General features: G+C 44.0%; 1 protein-coding gene across 2 annotated transcripts in view; it reads left to right on the plus strand.

Annotated features, from left to right (window-relative positions):
• Positions 1-10,784: 10,784 nt before the first annotated feature.
• Positions 10,785-18,496, plus strand: part of PINX1 (PIN2 (TERF1) interacting telomerase inhibitor 1) — a 68,495-nt gene continuing 60,783 nt past the window's right edge. The window contains exons 1-3 of one of the 2 annotated variants that reach the window (XM_065681881.1): positions 10,785-10,850; positions 15,965-16,074; positions 18,389-18,481. In XM_065681881.1, the coding sequence (XP_065537953.1) occupies positions 10,832-10,850; positions 15,965-16,074; positions 18,389-18,481 (222 nt within the window). In that variant the 5' untranslated portion in view covers positions 10,785-10,831. Of the gene's footprint in view, positions 10,851-14,280; positions 14,492-15,964; positions 16,075-18,388; positions 18,482-18,496 lie in introns of those variants that run through there. The other variant, XM_065681880.1, reaches the window with a different exon arrangement.

Genomic DNA, 18,496 nt, shown 5'->3' on the forward strand with positions numbered 1-18,496 from the left:
TGCCAGCTCCAGGAGATGTGACCTCTCTGTGGAGTGCCCAGGTAGGGGATGGCACAACCACACCATGTCTTCCGTGTGCACCACTGCAAGGGAGGCAGTTTGCATCCTCTGGCAGTGGTTTGGTTCCTGCATTGAGGCTCCCAGGTGAGCCTACTCACACAGGGACCAAGTGCCTCATACGTGTCCTATCCCTCCTCATCCCCACTCACTCAATCTATAGGTAAGGATTGACTGTCTCCTCCATCAAACCCCCAAATTCAACATCTATTTTCCTCATTCACATCCTTTGTCACCTCCTGCTCCTCCACACCCCTGCCCAGGATGGTGCCTAAACCCATCACACACACGGAGGGACGCATCTCTATTGCTGCTGATGAGCTGTGCTTTGGCTTCTCTGCTCGTTTTCTGGCTTCAGTTTGTGCCTCCTATTGAGTCCTTCTCCCAAACCCATGCTGAACCCAAACACATGCTCAAGCCCAGTTAAAGATAACTGACCCCTTGATCCACCAATTCATAGAGAAAGTCTGAGTATGAAGTGGCTATTCAAGCCATCCTTCAGATGCAGGGCTATCATGCAATGGTAGCTCTTGCCTGGGGGCACCGAGGATATGTCACTTATGAGGAGAGAAACTTGCTCGTGAGGACTCTGTATTGGTGATGGAGGTTGGTACTGCATGGAGAGCAAATCTGTTTGTGACCATGAGGCAAATGCTGACTCCATCCTTGACTCTTAAGCTACTGTCTAGCCAGGTCCATGCTACCAAAGTCCATCCTCCAGAACAGGGTGGTCACATTCAAATCACCTATTGGGAATGGTCTGCTCTAACTCCTGAGCCAGGTCCAAGTACTATATGGGACATTTCCAGATTACCTGGTCTAAAACTGTACTTAGGATTGTGCTCATAAACCTGTTCAGATCAGGCTGCTCAGCTGCAGTGCCCTCATCATGACTCTAAGACAGAAGAATGAGACTTAAAGATTGCTCTCCCAAAAGGGAATTTCTATGTGTGCTGGAGTCCTGTAGAGTCAGAGGAACTAGGTCACGGCAAGAAAAGCTGTGTTCCAGGAGAGGCTGGCTTCTTCTAAGGAGAGGCATACAGGGAAACCATTTCTTCTGGGGTTCTTGTAACTCAGTGCAGCATATGCTGGCTGTTGTGGGGCATCTTCCTCTGCTTCCCTTGAGGAGGGGGATGGGATTTTCAGCACATGAGGACTTGTGTTGGCGATGGAATCCATGACAAATTTTTACACCATTGCCCTAAGTTTGTGCTCTTGGGAATAATTCCTGACCTCTGCTGACTCCTGAACTATGCTTAGGAAGATCAATGCTGGTTGGTCTAGGTCAAAACCAGGCCAAGGTCCATGCTGACAACTGACAGGTGGGAACAAAAGCTTCCCAGGACGTGGGCCCAGGTTACTGTAGTAGCATTGGTGCAGTTAGTAAGTCTAAATGATGTAGCAGGACACATCCTCTGCCTCGCCCAGTCCACAGGGTCACCTTTGTGTAGACAATCCTGCAGTCCACGATTATAGAATATGTTACATACATATTATTTAGCAATACCTGTTGAATTTGTTTTAAAACTGGAGTTGTCCCCGGTAACATGGGCACTGCTGTAACCTAAGCTTTATGGATATCAATCTAGTTGGCCTCATGATTGCTTCTTTAACACATGCCTCCTATTGAAGATGCACCTCTATTTCATGTACTGGAACAGGCCCTGAGCACTTCAGAGGCTGTTACTGTCACTTCACACTCTATTTTCCCCATGTTTTCCTTGATGCTTGTGTTATCATGGGCTTCATGGGGGAATCCCATTCTTCCAACCTGTGGAAAAGGGACAGATAGTAAGATGGACTGGCAGTGAATCATAGCAGTGTCCATGAGACCAAGGCAGCTCCTGGCATTCCCCAGTCAGTGTCAGCAGAGATCACAGGACAAAGTTACAAGTGTAGATGAAAGAAAGGAAAACGGATGTGTAATTAAAGAGCTAATGAGCCTGTGCTGGCTATTTTTAGTGCTCTTTTATTTTCCAGTGGTTGCTCAAACAGCCCTGAAATGACAGTACTGGGTCAGCCTTGAAAGTGCAGCTACACTTTGAAAACTGAGCAACATCCTTGTGGGTTTCCCTCTTTATTTCTGTTCAAAAGCCCTAAATCTAATCTGCTGTGTTTACAAAGCTGAACCCTGCTGAGACTGTGAGCAATGCTGGTTCTGAAATCTTCAGAAGTAACCTCGATCCTGCCACAAGAACTTCCAAGACAACCAGAGCTAATGAATAAAATGGGCTATATATTGCACGCATTAAAACAGTTAAAACCAGTTTATTGCAGATCTATTTGTTTTTTACTGACCCCTGTCTGCTGCTGCTGGATTTTGACTAGTCTTCAGCATATAATTTCGTATGAATAATACATCAAATACGCTCTACTGGGCCTGACATTTTCTCCTCCTCATGGGAAGTGACAAACTTTCCTTGCAACCATTTGCAAATCCAAAAGTATTTGCTATCTGGGGCAGGAATGCTTTCTTATTTCGGCAGCTTCATCATGGATATTTTTTGTGGATCCTGTTGAACCGAGCCATTGACATCACTTATGTGGTGCTCAGCTACTTCTTTTCTTGCTTCCTGACCAGAGGAATGATTCTCATATCTAGAAAAGTGTCATTTGCATCTTATCTCATGTGTGTGGTAAATAACACTTGAACCTGCCTGGCAACAAATGTCTTGTGTAAATGAAATTTGCTGCCTAGCTGCTTGTCACAAAAATGAACACTACAATGGTGGAAGAGAATTAATTTTGAAATCTGAATGAGAATCTGCAGGAAATCCTTTTTTTATTTCCCTTTCCCATATCGGTTTGAACAAAGCAAGTGAGGGTTTCATAGGATTAAATGGGACACTTCAATTCGCAGAAAAGCAAATTGCACTTTACAGAAGAGTAAATAGCACAGGATTGGTTTTGTGGTTAAGACATTGCGTTGGACTCGAGGAAAGATGAGTCCTGAGACAGCTTCCTCCATTTATTATAAAGTGACAGATAACAGAGAACCGGATGAACTGGAGGAGCCTTTGGGAAGCCACCTAGCTCCTTTCCCCGTTCCGTGGTCAGGATAAACAGTCCATCCACGACAAATTTGACCATCAGAAAGACAATCCCACCACCCTTAAGCCAGTTCCAGGTGCTCTAGTACCCTGTGTATTCTCCAAAATGCTAAATTATGTTGGTTTCTGCTTCTTCAGGTGGCAGGGGACAAGGAAACCAAATGCTTGCACTCATCCTTAGCAGCCTTCACTGGAGTTCCTTTATGCTTTTTGTTTCTGGACCAAACAATTCCAGTCCCTCCAAACTGTCTTATCTAATCATCTGGTTATGTCACTCCCTCTCTTCTCTGCTTCATATCTGGTTCATCCCTGTTTCCTTAACTGCAGAGGCCAGATATGGACATAGTGTTACAGCTGCGGCTTTTTCATCACTGAGACAGGGAGTAATCATCCTCTTTCATCACAGATAATGTATTCCAAAAAGAACCTGGGTATGGGGAGATGTCAACAGCTCCATGTCCCCTGTCCCCCTGTCATACATCGGGGACTTCAGCCTGGACCCATCCCACCATGGGGCCAGGGAACCATGAGAAGCTCCAGTCCTCTGCCATCTGTAAAAGATTCCCAAAGTTCCCCATGCCCTCAGCACTGAGGTGTGGCCCATGTGTCTGTGGCTCTTGGCTAGATGACAAATCTTGATACCTTAGCCACCAAAGCCAGCTTCCTGGTCAGAGACAAAAATTAGGTTGGTTTGTTGAGAACTATGCCCAGTGAGTCATGTAGGTGTTTTTTCATCACTTCGTTGTTCTCCAGTTGCCAAATATCGAACCAATTATCTAAGAACTGCAGTTTTCCCAGGGACTGGAGTCAACTCATCCATGATTCCCTGACTCCATCGCTGTCCTCTTTTTCCCACTAAAAGGATTAGTGATTCAAAGACTGTTTCATCACATTCCTCAAAATTTCCAAGTGTGCTTTACTGAAGTTACAAACCTCCAAGCAGACACATCAGCTCTCTCTTTTTACCTTCAAACCTACACTGTTAAATTGCACTGAGTATTTGCCCGGGATCTGGGGGAAGACTAAACAAGAAACATGCAGATCCTACTGTCTCCTGACATTACTTCCTTATGGCCTTGTTACCTTCTCGTCTACGTTAAGAACTGGCCCAGACTGGCCTGGTTTCCTCTTACCTCTCCTTCAGTGTGTTTTATACATTTATACTCTTTTTGCTGACAGCTGCACTTTGCTTGCTGATTTTATCTGTAGCTGATGTTTTCTGAGAGTGCATATCTGCAAAGACACTTGGCCAGTTTGTAGATCTTGTAGTTCTGCTCCATATCTTGGTTTCCTGCCCCCTCCAAAATCTCCTCTCAGGTCTGCCTGCTCATTAATAGTTTCTTACCCTGCCTCCCCTATCTCTTTCAAATCAACCTGCCCAAGGCTGTTCCTGGGCTGCTGTCCATGTCCTTGGGATCCTCATCTTCACCCCACCCATGGATTGCACTCTGGCTTGCCCTTGAGGCTTGCGGCTCCAGCTCTTCAGCTTCCTGATCCTCTTTGGACGGGTCCATTTGGGACCCTCTGGTGCCTGGCCTCACGCTGCCATGACTGCGGCTCAGAGCAATGCTCCCAATCCAGGTTCAACATAGCCGAGCCAGGAAATCTGATCACCAAACTACCAACCGTAACAAAAACCCCACCCACTCTGTGCCCACTGACATGAGTCTAATCTCTCAGTAGCATCCAACTATTTAGCACTCCTTCATATTTTAAAATACATCTCTACAAGAAATATTCTAGCACCCTGACTTTCACATCATGTCTGTGCCTCAGTTTTCCTCTCTACAAATCATTGCTGCTCTTTGGCCCACTCCATTTCCTCTCTCTGGATAATAAACTGCTTACAACAGTACTTCAGTCTCATATCCTGTAAATCCTAGGCTGATGAAATAACAATAGTAGTAGTAATAAAAAGCACTGTTCTCATGGAATACAAGGAAAACTCAGTGGATTTCTATCTGCTGCCTCTTTTGCCCACTCTCCCTCCAGCGTTCCCTGCCAGGCACTGCACACCTCTGCTGAGATCTTTGCTGGCAGCACTTCTAGGAACATCAGCCCCTTGCCTTGAGCCCTTTTCTGCTCCTTGCCTGCCCCAGTAGCTGTTCTCTGAACCCCTCATCTCCTGGCTGCGGGCACTCGTTCTGACATCTTTTGCTCCATGGGTCAGACGTTGTTAATCTCTTGCTCCCTGCCTGGTGCTTCATGGGCACTTTCTCTGCTCAGCTAATACAGCTTTATGCCAGAGCTTACCTCTAATCCGTGTGTTCTCTCAAATCATTGTCCTAAATCAAACCTGTCTTTTCGTTTTAAAGTCTCCAGGCAGTCCTTGTCCCTAGTGCTTCCATCACACCTCTCCCAGGACTCGCTCAATAAGCATTTCTAGTCTGGCCTTAGGCCATTTATTCCACAGCAGAGCCTGATTTGCCTTGCAAATGACCTGTTGCACAGCCAGGACTCACATCCTATTTCTTTACTTGCTTCTCTCCTCCTTTTTCTCCCACTTCTCCTCTCTTTCTTTTCCTAGCTGCATCTTCTCTCCCTCCTCACAATTCCCTTGTTGATGAACATTTGAATAAGGCATAGAGCGAAAAATATGGGTGACTTCACTGACGCTGTTTCTTCTCTATTTAAACTCAGGGCAATGCATTCAGATCTAGGCATCTCCTGTAGGAATCTAGTGTTAACCCTACCAGCAAGTACCAGTCTCAGCATCAGCTCCAAGGGAGTTGAATCATGGATCCCACTGCCGTGTCCTCAGGTAGCAGAAGTCTGGTGCACTGCTCTCAGGGGCATCAGCCCATCAGTGGTTCTTGTGGCTGCCCTTCTTCAGGGCATAGGATCTGCTCACTAGATGGGAAATCCAGCTCTCTCCTTCCTCCCTTTCATGGGTCTCCTCTGGATGGAATGGGGCTAGCAAGGTGGGTATTAAGCTCAGACACACTTGCAATCCTTTTCCATTTACCTGCCACTTCAATTTCTCTGTATTGTTGGCTCTGTTCATCCCAGCTGGATCTCCCCCTAAGACCCAGACACTTCAACTTGCGAGTGGCATCAAAGGAATTCCCAAAGCCTGTGGGGACTCTCAAGCTGATGCTGACAGCACAGCACAGGCTGCAACCACCATGAGATCGATAACGATGTGCCAGGAGGAAAATACCCAGCTCAAATCTCTGAACCCTAAATGATCTTTGCAGTGCTGGCTGTCGGGAAACACCTCTTTTCAAGTAAGACCCTTGGGAGGAATCACTGGAGAACTCTGAACGAAATGCCCACCAGACATCTTTATTCCTTTATTTTTCAGACAAGAGCTACATGTCACCTTCTCCAAGCACACTGGAAACAGGATTTCAGGCTATTTTCCTAGAGGGCTATAATCACCCTTTCTCTTTGAAGTAAAAATATATACAAACATACATATATACATATACAAGTATTTTTGTTTCCTGTGACACCAGCTTTTACTCAGGTATGTAATTGTGAAATACAATAATTGACCCTGAATGGAACATTCCCCTTTTGTGCATATATTCTCCATCCCTGGAAGTGTTCAATGCCAGGTTTGATGAGGCTCAGAGCAACCTGGTCTAGTGCAAGGTGTCCCTGCCTGTGGCAGGGGGTTGAAACTGGGTGAGCTTTAAGGTCCCTTCCAACCCAAACCATCCTGTGATTATATGATAATGCCTAATTTTACTGCCCCTGTGCATATCCATTTTCTTAAATATTTTTCGGACTGACACCTTAAACTACTAATTTGCAATAACTGTGTCCACATCTATGTCAAATAACTTGGACCTTGACCTCAATCCTTCTGCAAAGCAAATACACTCAGCAATAATTAATGCAGGTATAATCCCATTTGTGTTTTGAGCTGTGATTCTTTGCAAGCAGGGAAGACAGACAGCTTTGGAAGTAGAATTTCTCAGATGCACTCGAATATTAAGTTTCAAAACCAAATAAGAAACAAACCTCAACCTCAAGGCATCCTTTAACGGAAATTACTTCCAATCTTCATTGATGTCTTTATAGCACAGTGAAGCTGATTCAAACGCGTGTAATGCTGCAGCCTATTGGAGCAATCAAATATTACACTCAGTTCTCAGCTAGAAGACTTAAGCCTCTCCAGAATCAAAACTGGAAGTGGAATCTGGCCAGTGTGAAATGGCTCACATGAGTAAGTGACCATTCAAACACTTACTGCATGGATGACATGAGAATTTAGTTGATGTAATACAGACCTTGGAGGGGTAATTCACAGAAATGGCTATTACTGCCAGGAGGACGTTGTTCAGGAAACATGGGCAGAAGGGATTACAGAGGGGAGGATAAATGACCTTACTTTTCAGATGCAGATGACAGCAAATAGTGGCCAGTGCTGAGAGTCCCTGGGTGGTGATGAAAGGGAAGGAGGATCCAGGTGGGTGACCTGCAAGCACTAGAAAGCACGAGGGGTCAGACTGAGAACTACCAGAATTGCAGAGCAGAGCTGATGGTGACATGAAGGTCCATCCTGCCTGTCTTACACCTTAGGAAGAGAGCATGGCTGATGGGATTAGCTAGAGCTATCCAGACACTAAGCTGGGTATCTAAATGCCCTCTGGTTAGAAGACAGGTGGGCACCAGGAATTCAAATTACAGGCCTGCTTTAGACAAAAAGATGTGGATGAGCTGGAGAGGGTCCAGAAAAGGGCCATAAGGATGATCCAAGAATGGTGTAGTCATGTGAGGAAAGGCTGAGAGAGCTGGGCTTGCTCAGCCTTGAGAAAAGGTGGCTCAGGGGAGATCTTATCCCTATCTTACAGTACTTAGAGGGTGGCTACAAAGAAAATGGAAAGTCTCTTTTTACAAGGAGTCGCATTGAAAAGACAAGGGGTGATGGGCACAAGTTACTAATAGGGAGATTCCGACTGGATACAAGAGGAAAATTTCTCACCCTGAGAACAACCAGCCACTGGAATAATCTGCCCACAGAAGTGGTGGACTCCTCAGCACTGGACACATTTAAGATTCAGCTGGACAGGTTGCTGGGACATACGGTCTAAGGCATGCTTTGCCAAGGCAGGTTGGAGCAGATGATTCTTGAGGTCCCTTCCAACCTGGGATGCTATGATTATATCTGCGGGTAAGGAAGGTGAGATGGATCCTGTGCTAGGTTGTCCTAGCAGGTCTCTGATGTATAGGAATTTTGTTAGGACAGGAAAAAAGAAAACTGGAAGAAGGATGTTCTAGGGTTGATTCTGTTCAGGGATTTCCTCCTGCAGGAAAACGCTAAGCTAAAGCCTGAAAGCTGCCACATCCTAGTTATTTCCAGATGCAACTTACAGTTCCTCTTCCTAAGGCAAAAGAGTAGAGGAACAAAAAAGGCAGAATTTCAGGTAAACCTCAGTAAGCTCTTAGAATTCCAGGCAGCCTCTTAAAAGCCTGGTTTATGAATTAAAAGATCATTCCTTAACCTAATACTAATAAGTGCAGCACCCACCTGCAAGCCAAAAGGACACAAGAATGAGATATAAGGCCATCTCATGCAGAACACAGACATCTAGTATGAGCATAAAGGATAGAATGAACAAAGTCAAGGCACTGAATGAGGTAAAACCCACAGCTGCAAAGTTTTATATATATCACAGCATAAGAGAAAGATCAACAGTAAGGCTGATACACTACACAGTAGAGGGAGCAGGGCACGATTCATCCCTTCAGTCTTCACTAAAAGGACTACGTGCAACTACGTGGCTAACACAATTAATGAGAGAGGGAAAGGGAACAACCTCCCAGGTAGCGAAGGATTGGGAAGTATTTATTTGTTTTCACGTCAATCAAGCCTGATGAATGCGACCTGAAAGCATGCAGAGAACTGGCAAAAAAACCTCTGGTGAGAACACACACTGAGTATTTCTGATGCCTAGAGGTGGGCTGAGAAGACTACAAGAGGACCAGCCTGAAACCGTTCTTTAAAGGAGGAAGCAGGGCAGTCAAAGCAGACAGTTTAATAGGAACTGAATATAAACTACTAAACAAAATAAAAATCAAGCTATTTATAAGTTTGTAGAGTTGCCAAGAACAAGCTCCATTGTATCAGTCTAACTTTGCTGACTGACAGGTCTTACAGAGGAAAAGTGATGGTTATTACTTCTTTGTCTATAATCTTTAGAAACTGTCTTTCACAGTGTTCTCATAAGCAAATAGGAAACACAATCTAAATCGAAAAGCACAGAAGCAAAGCAGTTTGAAAAGCTGAACTGGGGGAGCTGTAATCCAGCTGTCATCCATATGGAAGGATGGACGAAGAAAAGAGTGATGGGAAATATGTTCTGTTCCTGACAGCATTCAATACTCCCATCAATACCTGACTTAGGAACGCTTATGATACTTGCAGGTGACTCCCAATGGGGAAAGAGGCAGCAGAGGCCCCACAATTAAGTGGAAAGACAGAAGCAATTTTGATAAAGTAAGGAGCAAAAGACAGGATTAACACACTTCACATATACAACCCCCCTACACAGTGCTTCTCTGAAAGGGATATGGAGGTTAGCGAACAAAGTATCACATTCAGATGCAAAACACAGCCAGAGAGTAGACAGAGGAAGCAGCCTACTGCTACAGCTGTAGGCTCTGAAGAACTCAGCAGCATCACACGTCATATTTTTTATTTTAATAGTTTATATCCAGTTCCTATGAAAGTGGCTGCCCTGACAAATACAACAACTTAAAAGTGGCTAAAAACCCCAAATCAAAACAAGAGAAAACACAAATGACCAAGGGCTCAAAAACATGATCTGTAAGAAACGATTAGTGATGGTTTGATTCAGCAAGCTGAGATTGAGGGATTGTGTTCAGCCTTAAATGCACAAAGTTTGAAGCAGAAAGAGTATTTTTTCCTTTCTTCCACATAGAAGGTGGGTAAGACAAGAAACATGAGCTGACATTACAGAAGATTTGGGTGCACCACAGAATCTTTAAAAACCTTGAAAAGGAGAACAATTTGCCTGAGGAGGCTTCACGCTGCTGCTGCCAAAACCCTTTTTTGACTCGTTATATACCAACAGCTGTCCTGGGACACGAGCTCAAGTTCCGCTGTATCACAAGCCGACAGGCAAAGGGTGCTGTACAAGGCACCCAAGGCCCCCCCACCACAGGAGGGGATTTGGGAAGGCTCAACGACATCCGTTGAGCATCCGTAGTGCCCATCCCCGTCCTTTATGACCACACGCCCACAGCGAGCACTGCTCAACCCCTTTCCCCCACTCAAGAGCCCCCAACAAAGGGCTCCACCTACAGAGACCGTGAAACTCCCTATAGGGACGGCTGAACCCCCTCAGAGGTCCCAATACCCGCTTGCGCCGGCTTCATCGGCTCCAACAGCGCCAGGCTAGCCCCAACCCGCACGGGAGAAACCGCCGCGCTGCCCCAAGAGTGGCCCGCCTTTTTTGCTACTGTGCTCCTCGGCTGCCCGAAAAGCTGCCTGTCCAATATCCGCCGTGAAATATGCGAGAGTAGCCTATATACAACCCAAAGTGTCTTACGATATCTTTAGTAGAATTTTAGTAGATTTACACCCTCTATTTCCGCTAGGACAGCCGCTGCGTTGTCTTGGTCCAAGACTTTTTAGTCAGGCATTATTTTGCCTGATTTTTCTGAGCCCGAGGTTACAAAAGCCCCGTCTTCGGGGTGCGTGAACGGAGGTGTTCCCTCGCTACGCGCCGCGCAGGAGGGAGGCCCCCAAGATGGCGATGCTGGCGGAGCGTGAGTGGCGTTCCTGCGGGGAGGAGGCGCGGGGCAAGGGCTGTTGTGCGGGGAGCGGTTAGGGCCCAGCCGGACCGGACCCGACCCGACCCGACCCGACCCTTCGCGGCTGGGCCCTGGGCCCCGCTGTCCCTCCCGAGGGCGCGGGCGGGTCCCCGGAGGGCTCGCGGTGGCTGGGTGCGGGTTTGCGGGCTCGGTCGCGTCCTGGCCCGCGGCGGTGGGGATGTCTGTGGGATGCCCTTGGGGCCGGTATGTGCCCCATCTTTGGAAGTGTTGAAGGACAGATTGGACGGGGCTTTGAGCAGTCTGCGCTAGCGGAAGGTGTCCCTGCCCGGGGCAGGGGGTTGGAACTGGGTGAGCTCTAAGGTCCCTTCCCACGTAAACCACTCAGTGGTTCTGTGGTGTTCTTCCAGCGTCTCGGTACTATTTGCGCAGCGGTGTGTTGAGAGTGTAGGTATCCCGAAGCGTCTGGGCTGGGGTTGTGTGGCAGCGGGAGAGCTCAGCTGAACTGTGTGTGTGTATGTAGGCACGGGTCTTTTGATCTCACCCAGGGTTAGAATTTGAGCTGTGTGTGCAGAGAACTTCAGAGGTCAGTTAAGTGCTGGGTTGGGAAAAGTCAGTCTGGGATGTGTGGGCTTTTAGGCGGGTGCTTCAAAAAAGGCAAGTAAATGCATGGAACTCATTAGGGAGATGTCAGGATAAGGCCATGTGGTTGTCTTATGCTTTATTGGTAAGGGTGTTGGTGAGTGAATCAGTTTTAAAGGCATTATGTGCAGCCTGGTAATTTTGCTTAACTTTTTCCTGGTGTTAGAATGGGAACTTCACTCTTACCTCTGAAGTTATTGAGGGCTTGGGCTCCCTGTATCTGAAAGAACTGATTAAAATGTGCAGTAACTGTTTCTTGGGTAAAGCTTTTCATTCAGGAAACACAACTGTCTCAGGGCTAGCCCAAGTGTGAACTAAAAACTTTTGTTGCCTTCTCTTCTGAGTTAAAGATGCATTCCTTTTAAGCAGCCTTTTCTAGTAAATATAAAGCTATATATGAGTAGAAAGAGTAAACTTCTTAACTGTAAATTTTTATGTGACAGGACTTTTGTCCTGTCTTTTGTCTGAGTATTGTTAATGTCCTTAGGTGTTGTGGTAAGCTTACTGCTATCAGGACACTTTTAATAGGAAAGCACAGGATCTAATGAATTTGATTCCTCAACTGTAAAATAAATCATCTTTAAGTGTAATGACTAATTAGAAAATAAGGCTTCCAGTGGAAAATACAGATATGAATTGAGGAAAGCAAAGCTGCATTTACATATGTAATTTGCTGATTATTTTTTTAGATGTAAACTTTGTTGGTGACATTTTGGGGTTTTTTTCTTTTTTTTTCATAATTTGGTAATTATTTTAGTTGGGCACTGCATATATCAGCAATTGTAGAATAGTGTGGATTGGAAGGAACCTTAACATGCACCCAGTTCCAACCACTTGCCACAGGCAGGGACACCTTCCACTAGACCAGGTTGCTGCAAGCCTGTCCAAGCAGGCCTTGAACACTGCAGGAATGGGGCAGCCACAGCTTCTCTGGGCAATCTGTGCCAGTGTGTTAATGCAGCTTCTGTATATAGTGAATTCTAAAATCAGTTGCCGTAAGAAGCAAGTTTAGTTGCTGAGACCCATCTTTGCAGAGTTGTCTGCTTTTGTTCATCACCTTCAGCTGCAGTTATAATTGTGAAGGCATGTTGCAGGTCTGCAGTTTTATCTGCAGTTCTGGATTAAGCTCTGATGATCTCATTCATCCTAAAAAAAAAATTGTGGGTGAGGTATGTGGTTAATTGGTTTTACTACAGCTGTGAAAGCACATGCATTCCAGGGACTTAAAGACACTTTTCAGCAGTACCTAGGGACAGGACAAAAAGCAGTAAATGCAGATTGAAAATGCAAGAAGTTCCTGAACAGCCTGCTTAAGCAGGCGGTTGAAGTAGATGATCCTGAGAGCTCCTTCCAACTTTTGTGGCTGTGTGTGCTAAACTGAGAAAGGACAAACTCAGTCATTCTATGTTTACATAGTCTGAATTTAAGAAACATATCAACTGCAGAAATGGCCAGAGGTAGCTTTTAGTTTTCACTTTTAATTCATTTTTAACTTTTAATAAATTTTAATTAACTCTCTGTTATTGATGCTTCTCAGGAAAAGAAAAAAGGAGCTTGCATTAATGATGGGCTTCATATCTTTGATTAAAAATAAAATCCCTTCTGTGGGCAGGGTGTATTTTGCCTGTTCGTTAGAGAAATTTAACTTGTTTACTATCACCATATGTGGGCACACACCAGGGGTTTGGATGGGAACTGTCAGAAGTGATAAACATATGCCCCAGGCACAGAATTAGCCTTGGTGAAAGGGTTTAGTAATTGATATTTTTCAGATCTTAGGGTGTCGGAGTGAAGTATCTAAAGAAATTATTCTTTTCTCCACTGGATGGTGCTGCTTGCTCAGAGTTGCATTACTGTATCTAGACTCATTCTACCAGCAGCCCTGATGATTGGTCTTAACTTCTGAGCTGAGTGTTTTAGCTGGAAGACAGTGTGTTTCCTTTCTCGCTCTTATCAGTGGACAAACATTTCTGATAAATTGTTGACTAAGTAGTCTTTTTGTGTTGTTTGTTTGGAGAGGGGAGATGATTTTATCGTTGCTGTGTGTTGCATAAAGTCATTCCCAGGTTTCTTAAATACTTTAAAGATATCAGCAACTTTATTTTCCTGCCTCTAGCTTGCCATATTTGAAAATAAGAGTGTGTTAACCTGAGAGAAATGTGAGGATTAATCCCATAGGGGTAGTGAAGAGGTTTGAAATACTTGGATTGCAAGTTCTGGGAGAGGGAAGGTCTCTTAAAATTCAAAGCTTGAGACACCTCTGTTAGGTGTCCTTGTGTTTTGTTACCATTGCCCTCCTGGGAGTAAAATATCTTCATCGGAGAGGGATTCTGAAAAAAGAATAGAAATTAACTTTTAAAGTGGATTAGTTGAACTACATCGAACAACTTAGTTTGGAAGTTAATTTAAATTCACACTCAGTTGACATGGATTACCTCTGCTGCATGGACGAATCCTGAGATACATGCAATGGCTTTACAGCAGCAAGAACTGTGTTAAACTGAATTCCTTGGTATTTGCAAAGTCACCACCTGGGGAGCTAGTTGCAGAGAGCACGATAGAATATGGGCGTACTTAAAATGTTGTTACAGTTAGGTTTAAAAAGAGGCATTGAACAGTTTTTGGTGACTGAGTGAGGGAAAATTGATGTTAATTGAGAGATTTTAAATAAAGGGATAAGTTAAGATGTATGATTGAAAAGGAGGGGCTGCTGCTCAGCTGGGCAGCATAACATGCATTAAATTGCTTATTTTTGTTGTCTTTTTATGCTGTTTGTCTCACTGTCAGCTACAGACAAAAACAATGGCCAAGATGTTCCCTGTCTTTTTAGGATTTAGCTTTTGCTTCCAGCTTGATAACATTTTAATTCCCAATAACATCCACCCCCACCCCCCTCCCCCAAATAAAGAACTGGAAACCTGGGTCCTCAGAGATCATTTGCATCTTGTGTCAGGGAAGATGACAAAGCATGTTCATTGTCCCAGATTCCGAGCTTGGTGAGTTTCACAGTTTTTCTTCTCAGTGGGGCAGCAGGGAACCCTAATTTGCTTGGGCGTTGAAAATCACAGTCCACAGTGGCATTTTACCAGCTGTTGTTAGCAGCACAGGTAGGGCTTGTAGTACATGCTTCTCTGAAGGCTGCCTGTTGGAAGCAAGTTGTTGTTTTCCTGCAGAGAAGTGAACCAAGTGAAGGCTATGTCAATTCCTCTCACAGCACTGAGTCATTTAACCTACTGTAAAATCTTTTTTTATGGACTGTTGGGGTTTTATGAAAACCTTATCTGACTATTACTTTTTATGGGGCTGTCATACAGCACCTGTTTTGAACTTCAAAGCTTCATCAGTATGTTAAAAAAAGCCACAGTCTTGTATTCGAACTCTATTAGTTCTTCTTTAAGAAGGAAACAAAACTGGGCAAAAAAATGAATCAGCCATCCCTGTAATAGTCTGTTCGCCTGGCCCAAATCCTAACTGTTGCATTTTAGGGAAAGATGACTTCCTGATTATGTTGCAAGCACCTCGGCGGACTTGGCTTCTCACTGACTTTGTATGGCCTTGGGTTAATCGGTCATTTTTGATCTGCCATTTCCCATCGTGTTTAATGAAGTTTGTAATCTTCCTGTCTCCCATTCTTTGTTTGTCCTGTTTATTTAGGTTATCTTCCTGCTTGTGTTTAGGTGCACAGTTGAAGTGGTTGGTTAACTGGGCTAGCTTTTCTTCCTTGATTTCATTGAAGCTATTCCTGATGATAGAGGCAAGCGCACGCATGTGGGCCTGGGGGATGGTAGTTTTTTTAGTAGTCTGCAAAGGAGCTACGATCCTCGTTTGGTTTTTTTAACACCTGCAGTGATTTCCGGTGACTTTTCAGTTTCTGAATAAACTATTTTGTGGCAAATCCAAAAGCTGAAATCTCACTTGTTTCTGGCCTGTAATTTAATTTCTCTGGTCACTTACTTTTGATTTTTGATTTGGCTTTTGTTGTGAAGGCAAATACTAAAACTTCTGTGTTCTTGTTGAAAGGAACACTGGCTAGTGGGTGTTGTCCAGAACTGGGAAAGCCAGCACCATAATCTCATCCCCTGTAGATCTCATGTTAAAGCCAGATGTAGAACAAAGTTGGAATAAATACCGAATTTAGGCCTGTGCAACTAAGTGGTAATCCTTAAAGCCTTCCCTGAGTTGTAGCTCATCCTTAGGGATGACAATTTCCATAACAAATTTATTCTGGCATTTTTCACAATAATAATTAACATTTTCATTGGCTCTTTTTTTTTTTTTTTTTTTTTTTTTTTTTTGCAATATGAGGTTTAGTAAAATTAACCCCCAAAATGTGTTTCGTCTGGCATAAGTTCTGGTTTGTTGTTGGTTTTTTTTTTTTTTTTGCAATAAAGAGCTTTTCTGGGATTAATGGAATACTAAGAACATCATGGGAATGTCAGTGGAGTCTGAATTTTTGCTTCCTGCTCTAGCCCGTAGAAGGCAGAAGTGGTCTGTGGATCCACGAAATAGCGCTTGGAGTAAAGATGAATCTAAATTTGGCCAGAAGATGCTGGAAAAGATGGGCTGGTCCAAAGGAAAGGTATGATCTAAAGAATTGTCTGGCTAAGGGCGGAAGACTGCCAGGGGGTTCTCAAGCTCGATGTTTAAAACAGCCATGTTCTATTTGATTTATTCTCTGAAGTGCACAAAGAATTTGAGCAATGTTAGATATCTACAGTTTGTTACAAAGGTTCTTCCTTGCTTGGGCCTGTCCTGCTTTTCTCCCCTCCCTTTGACTTTGCACCTAAGTAAGAGCAGGCATTGACCCATTAAATTAGGTGATGGCTAAAGGCTTTTAAGTTGCCTTTACACCCCTCTGTCCTCTCCCTGGCTTTTGGTACTGTTCAGAGCAACTCCAGGACCTGCTCTGATCCTTCACCTATTTTTAAGGATTACTTATGGTCTGTTCCCTGAATGACCAAAATGCAGCCTTATGTGAGGTGTATTCCTTCCCACCTCCAGCCTGTACCTGTGGGGCGAGGTGACTGGTTTCTGGGGCTAAGAATAATCTCTAGGTCAGTGCATACAGATGCAGACTTCTCAGCTGCCCTTTAAAAGCAGTTTAACTTCCACAAAAGTGCCTCAGCAAAGCTGAGATTTTGGCCTCCACATCAGTGTGTTTAATGCACCCAAAACCCCCATGATACTAGTTCTCCTAGATTTGCTCTCCCAGCCTTTTTAAAAAGGAATAAAATTAGGTTCATTCTTAATTCTGTGAATGCATTAAAACTTGGCAAAAAAATAAGCATGCTCATGGATTTCTCAGTATAACCTGTTGTTGCCTCAGTTGTCTTACATTTAGCACATGTAAATCTGGCTTCTAACTACCTCTTATTTGAACAAGCAGGCGTACCTGATTCAAAGGCTGCTGAAGTCAAGGAACTGGCATAAGTTTCACTGGGCTTTAGACCAGCCTCTTAAGAGTGTGGAGCTAGAGTACTGTCTTTTAATGTAAATTGCATGCATAGGTGTTTCATGTGTGTAAGATTAAAATAGATACGTAAACCAGAGTAGAAAAAGATGTTGTTAAATGTCCTGAAAGTATTTTAGGCCATAAGCTTCTCTGACCACAGATAACACCTTTGCTGTTATGAACACTGTGTCAGGGTGTTAGAGAAAGACCTCGTGTTTTCTTTTCTGTCTGTCCCCTCCCAGTCTTCTTCACAACAATAGGTTTCCTACTTGAGCTGCCAGATCTTCCTTTACAAGTTACAGCTGCACAAGAAGGATTCATGCCTTCATTCCACTACAAACTTAGACAAATGGAATTTAAGCTTGATCATATTAATGGGCAAAAGCCCATCTGTGCAGTGAAATTAAGCTGCTTACACTAGTCCTTTTATTAGTTGTATTGGAATTGGGTCACATCAGAATGTGCAGCCAAGTATCCTGCTTGCTTCCATACTTTTTCGTTAGCAGAAGTTTCAAGGTAAATTTTCCTCCACACTGACCAAAAAAGCTCTGCCGGTTTTGTAACAGCAACAGCCTTCTTCAACTATGCTTCATTCCTCCAAATATTAGATATGCCTGGGATCGATCCACAGGGCTTCTCTCCACTGCTCCACCACATACATGTTTATCATAGGCAGACAAATAGCTGATGATTTGTTACTGGTGACAGATTAGGGGAAAAGTGGGTAGTAGATACTGGGAATAAAGTTTTAAACCAAATGCTTTGTCTTTTTGGGGTTCTTCTTCCTCCCCTCGCCACTCCCCTTCCCTCCCCCCCCACCATTGTATAGTTAAGAACAATAATACTGGGCCTGAAGATTGCTTCCCAGATTTGAGTGATGGTGGTTTTTAGGGCAGACAAACCCAACATTTGTTTGCTCCAGTATCTTCATCAATTTATGAGTGTGAATGAGATGGAAGAAGTTTTTAATGTTCTGCTAGCTCCAGTCTGATCCTCTCCCCCACTTTTCTCCTATATAACTTCGTTCTGTATTGCATGTTGTATGTGGCATCTGTCTTACAGCCCATTACACAGCTGCTTTCCCAATGACGGAGGCATTTTTCATGAGAGGCAAGTTCTTTTTATGTAGTATCTTGTTTTAAAATTGTAAACACTTTGGACTTGCCTAGGAATGTCAGGTGGCTTCCTGATTAATCACCCAGCTACTTAATGTTGTTGCTATTTTAGTGTTTGTAATACTTTGCTGGAGGCTTAAGTAGTAAATTAAAAAAAACGTAATATCTCATGTGTGCTAATGCCTGTGAATGAATTCAGTTACAGGCAAGCAAATAAATAGCAAGTTCAGATTTCTTGCTGTATTTCATTGCAAACTACCTTACCGATCAAAAGCTTTAATTGCTGCTATAAAATCCTTACATTTTTGCGTTTAAATCCTCCTTAGGGTCTTGGGGCTCAAGAACAAGGAAATACAGAACATATCAAGGTTCGAGTGAAAAACAACACACTGGGGTTAGGAGCAACCATCAATTATGAGGTGAGCACTAGAGCC

Source organism: Lathamus discolor, chromosome 5 (genome assembly GCF_037157495.1).
Source record: "Lathamus discolor isolate bLatDis1 chromosome 5, bLatDis1.hap1, whole genome shotgun sequence".
In the NCBI taxonomy this organism is placed as follows: Eukaryota; Metazoa; Chordata; class Aves; order Psittaciformes; family Psittacidae; genus Lathamus; species Lathamus discolor.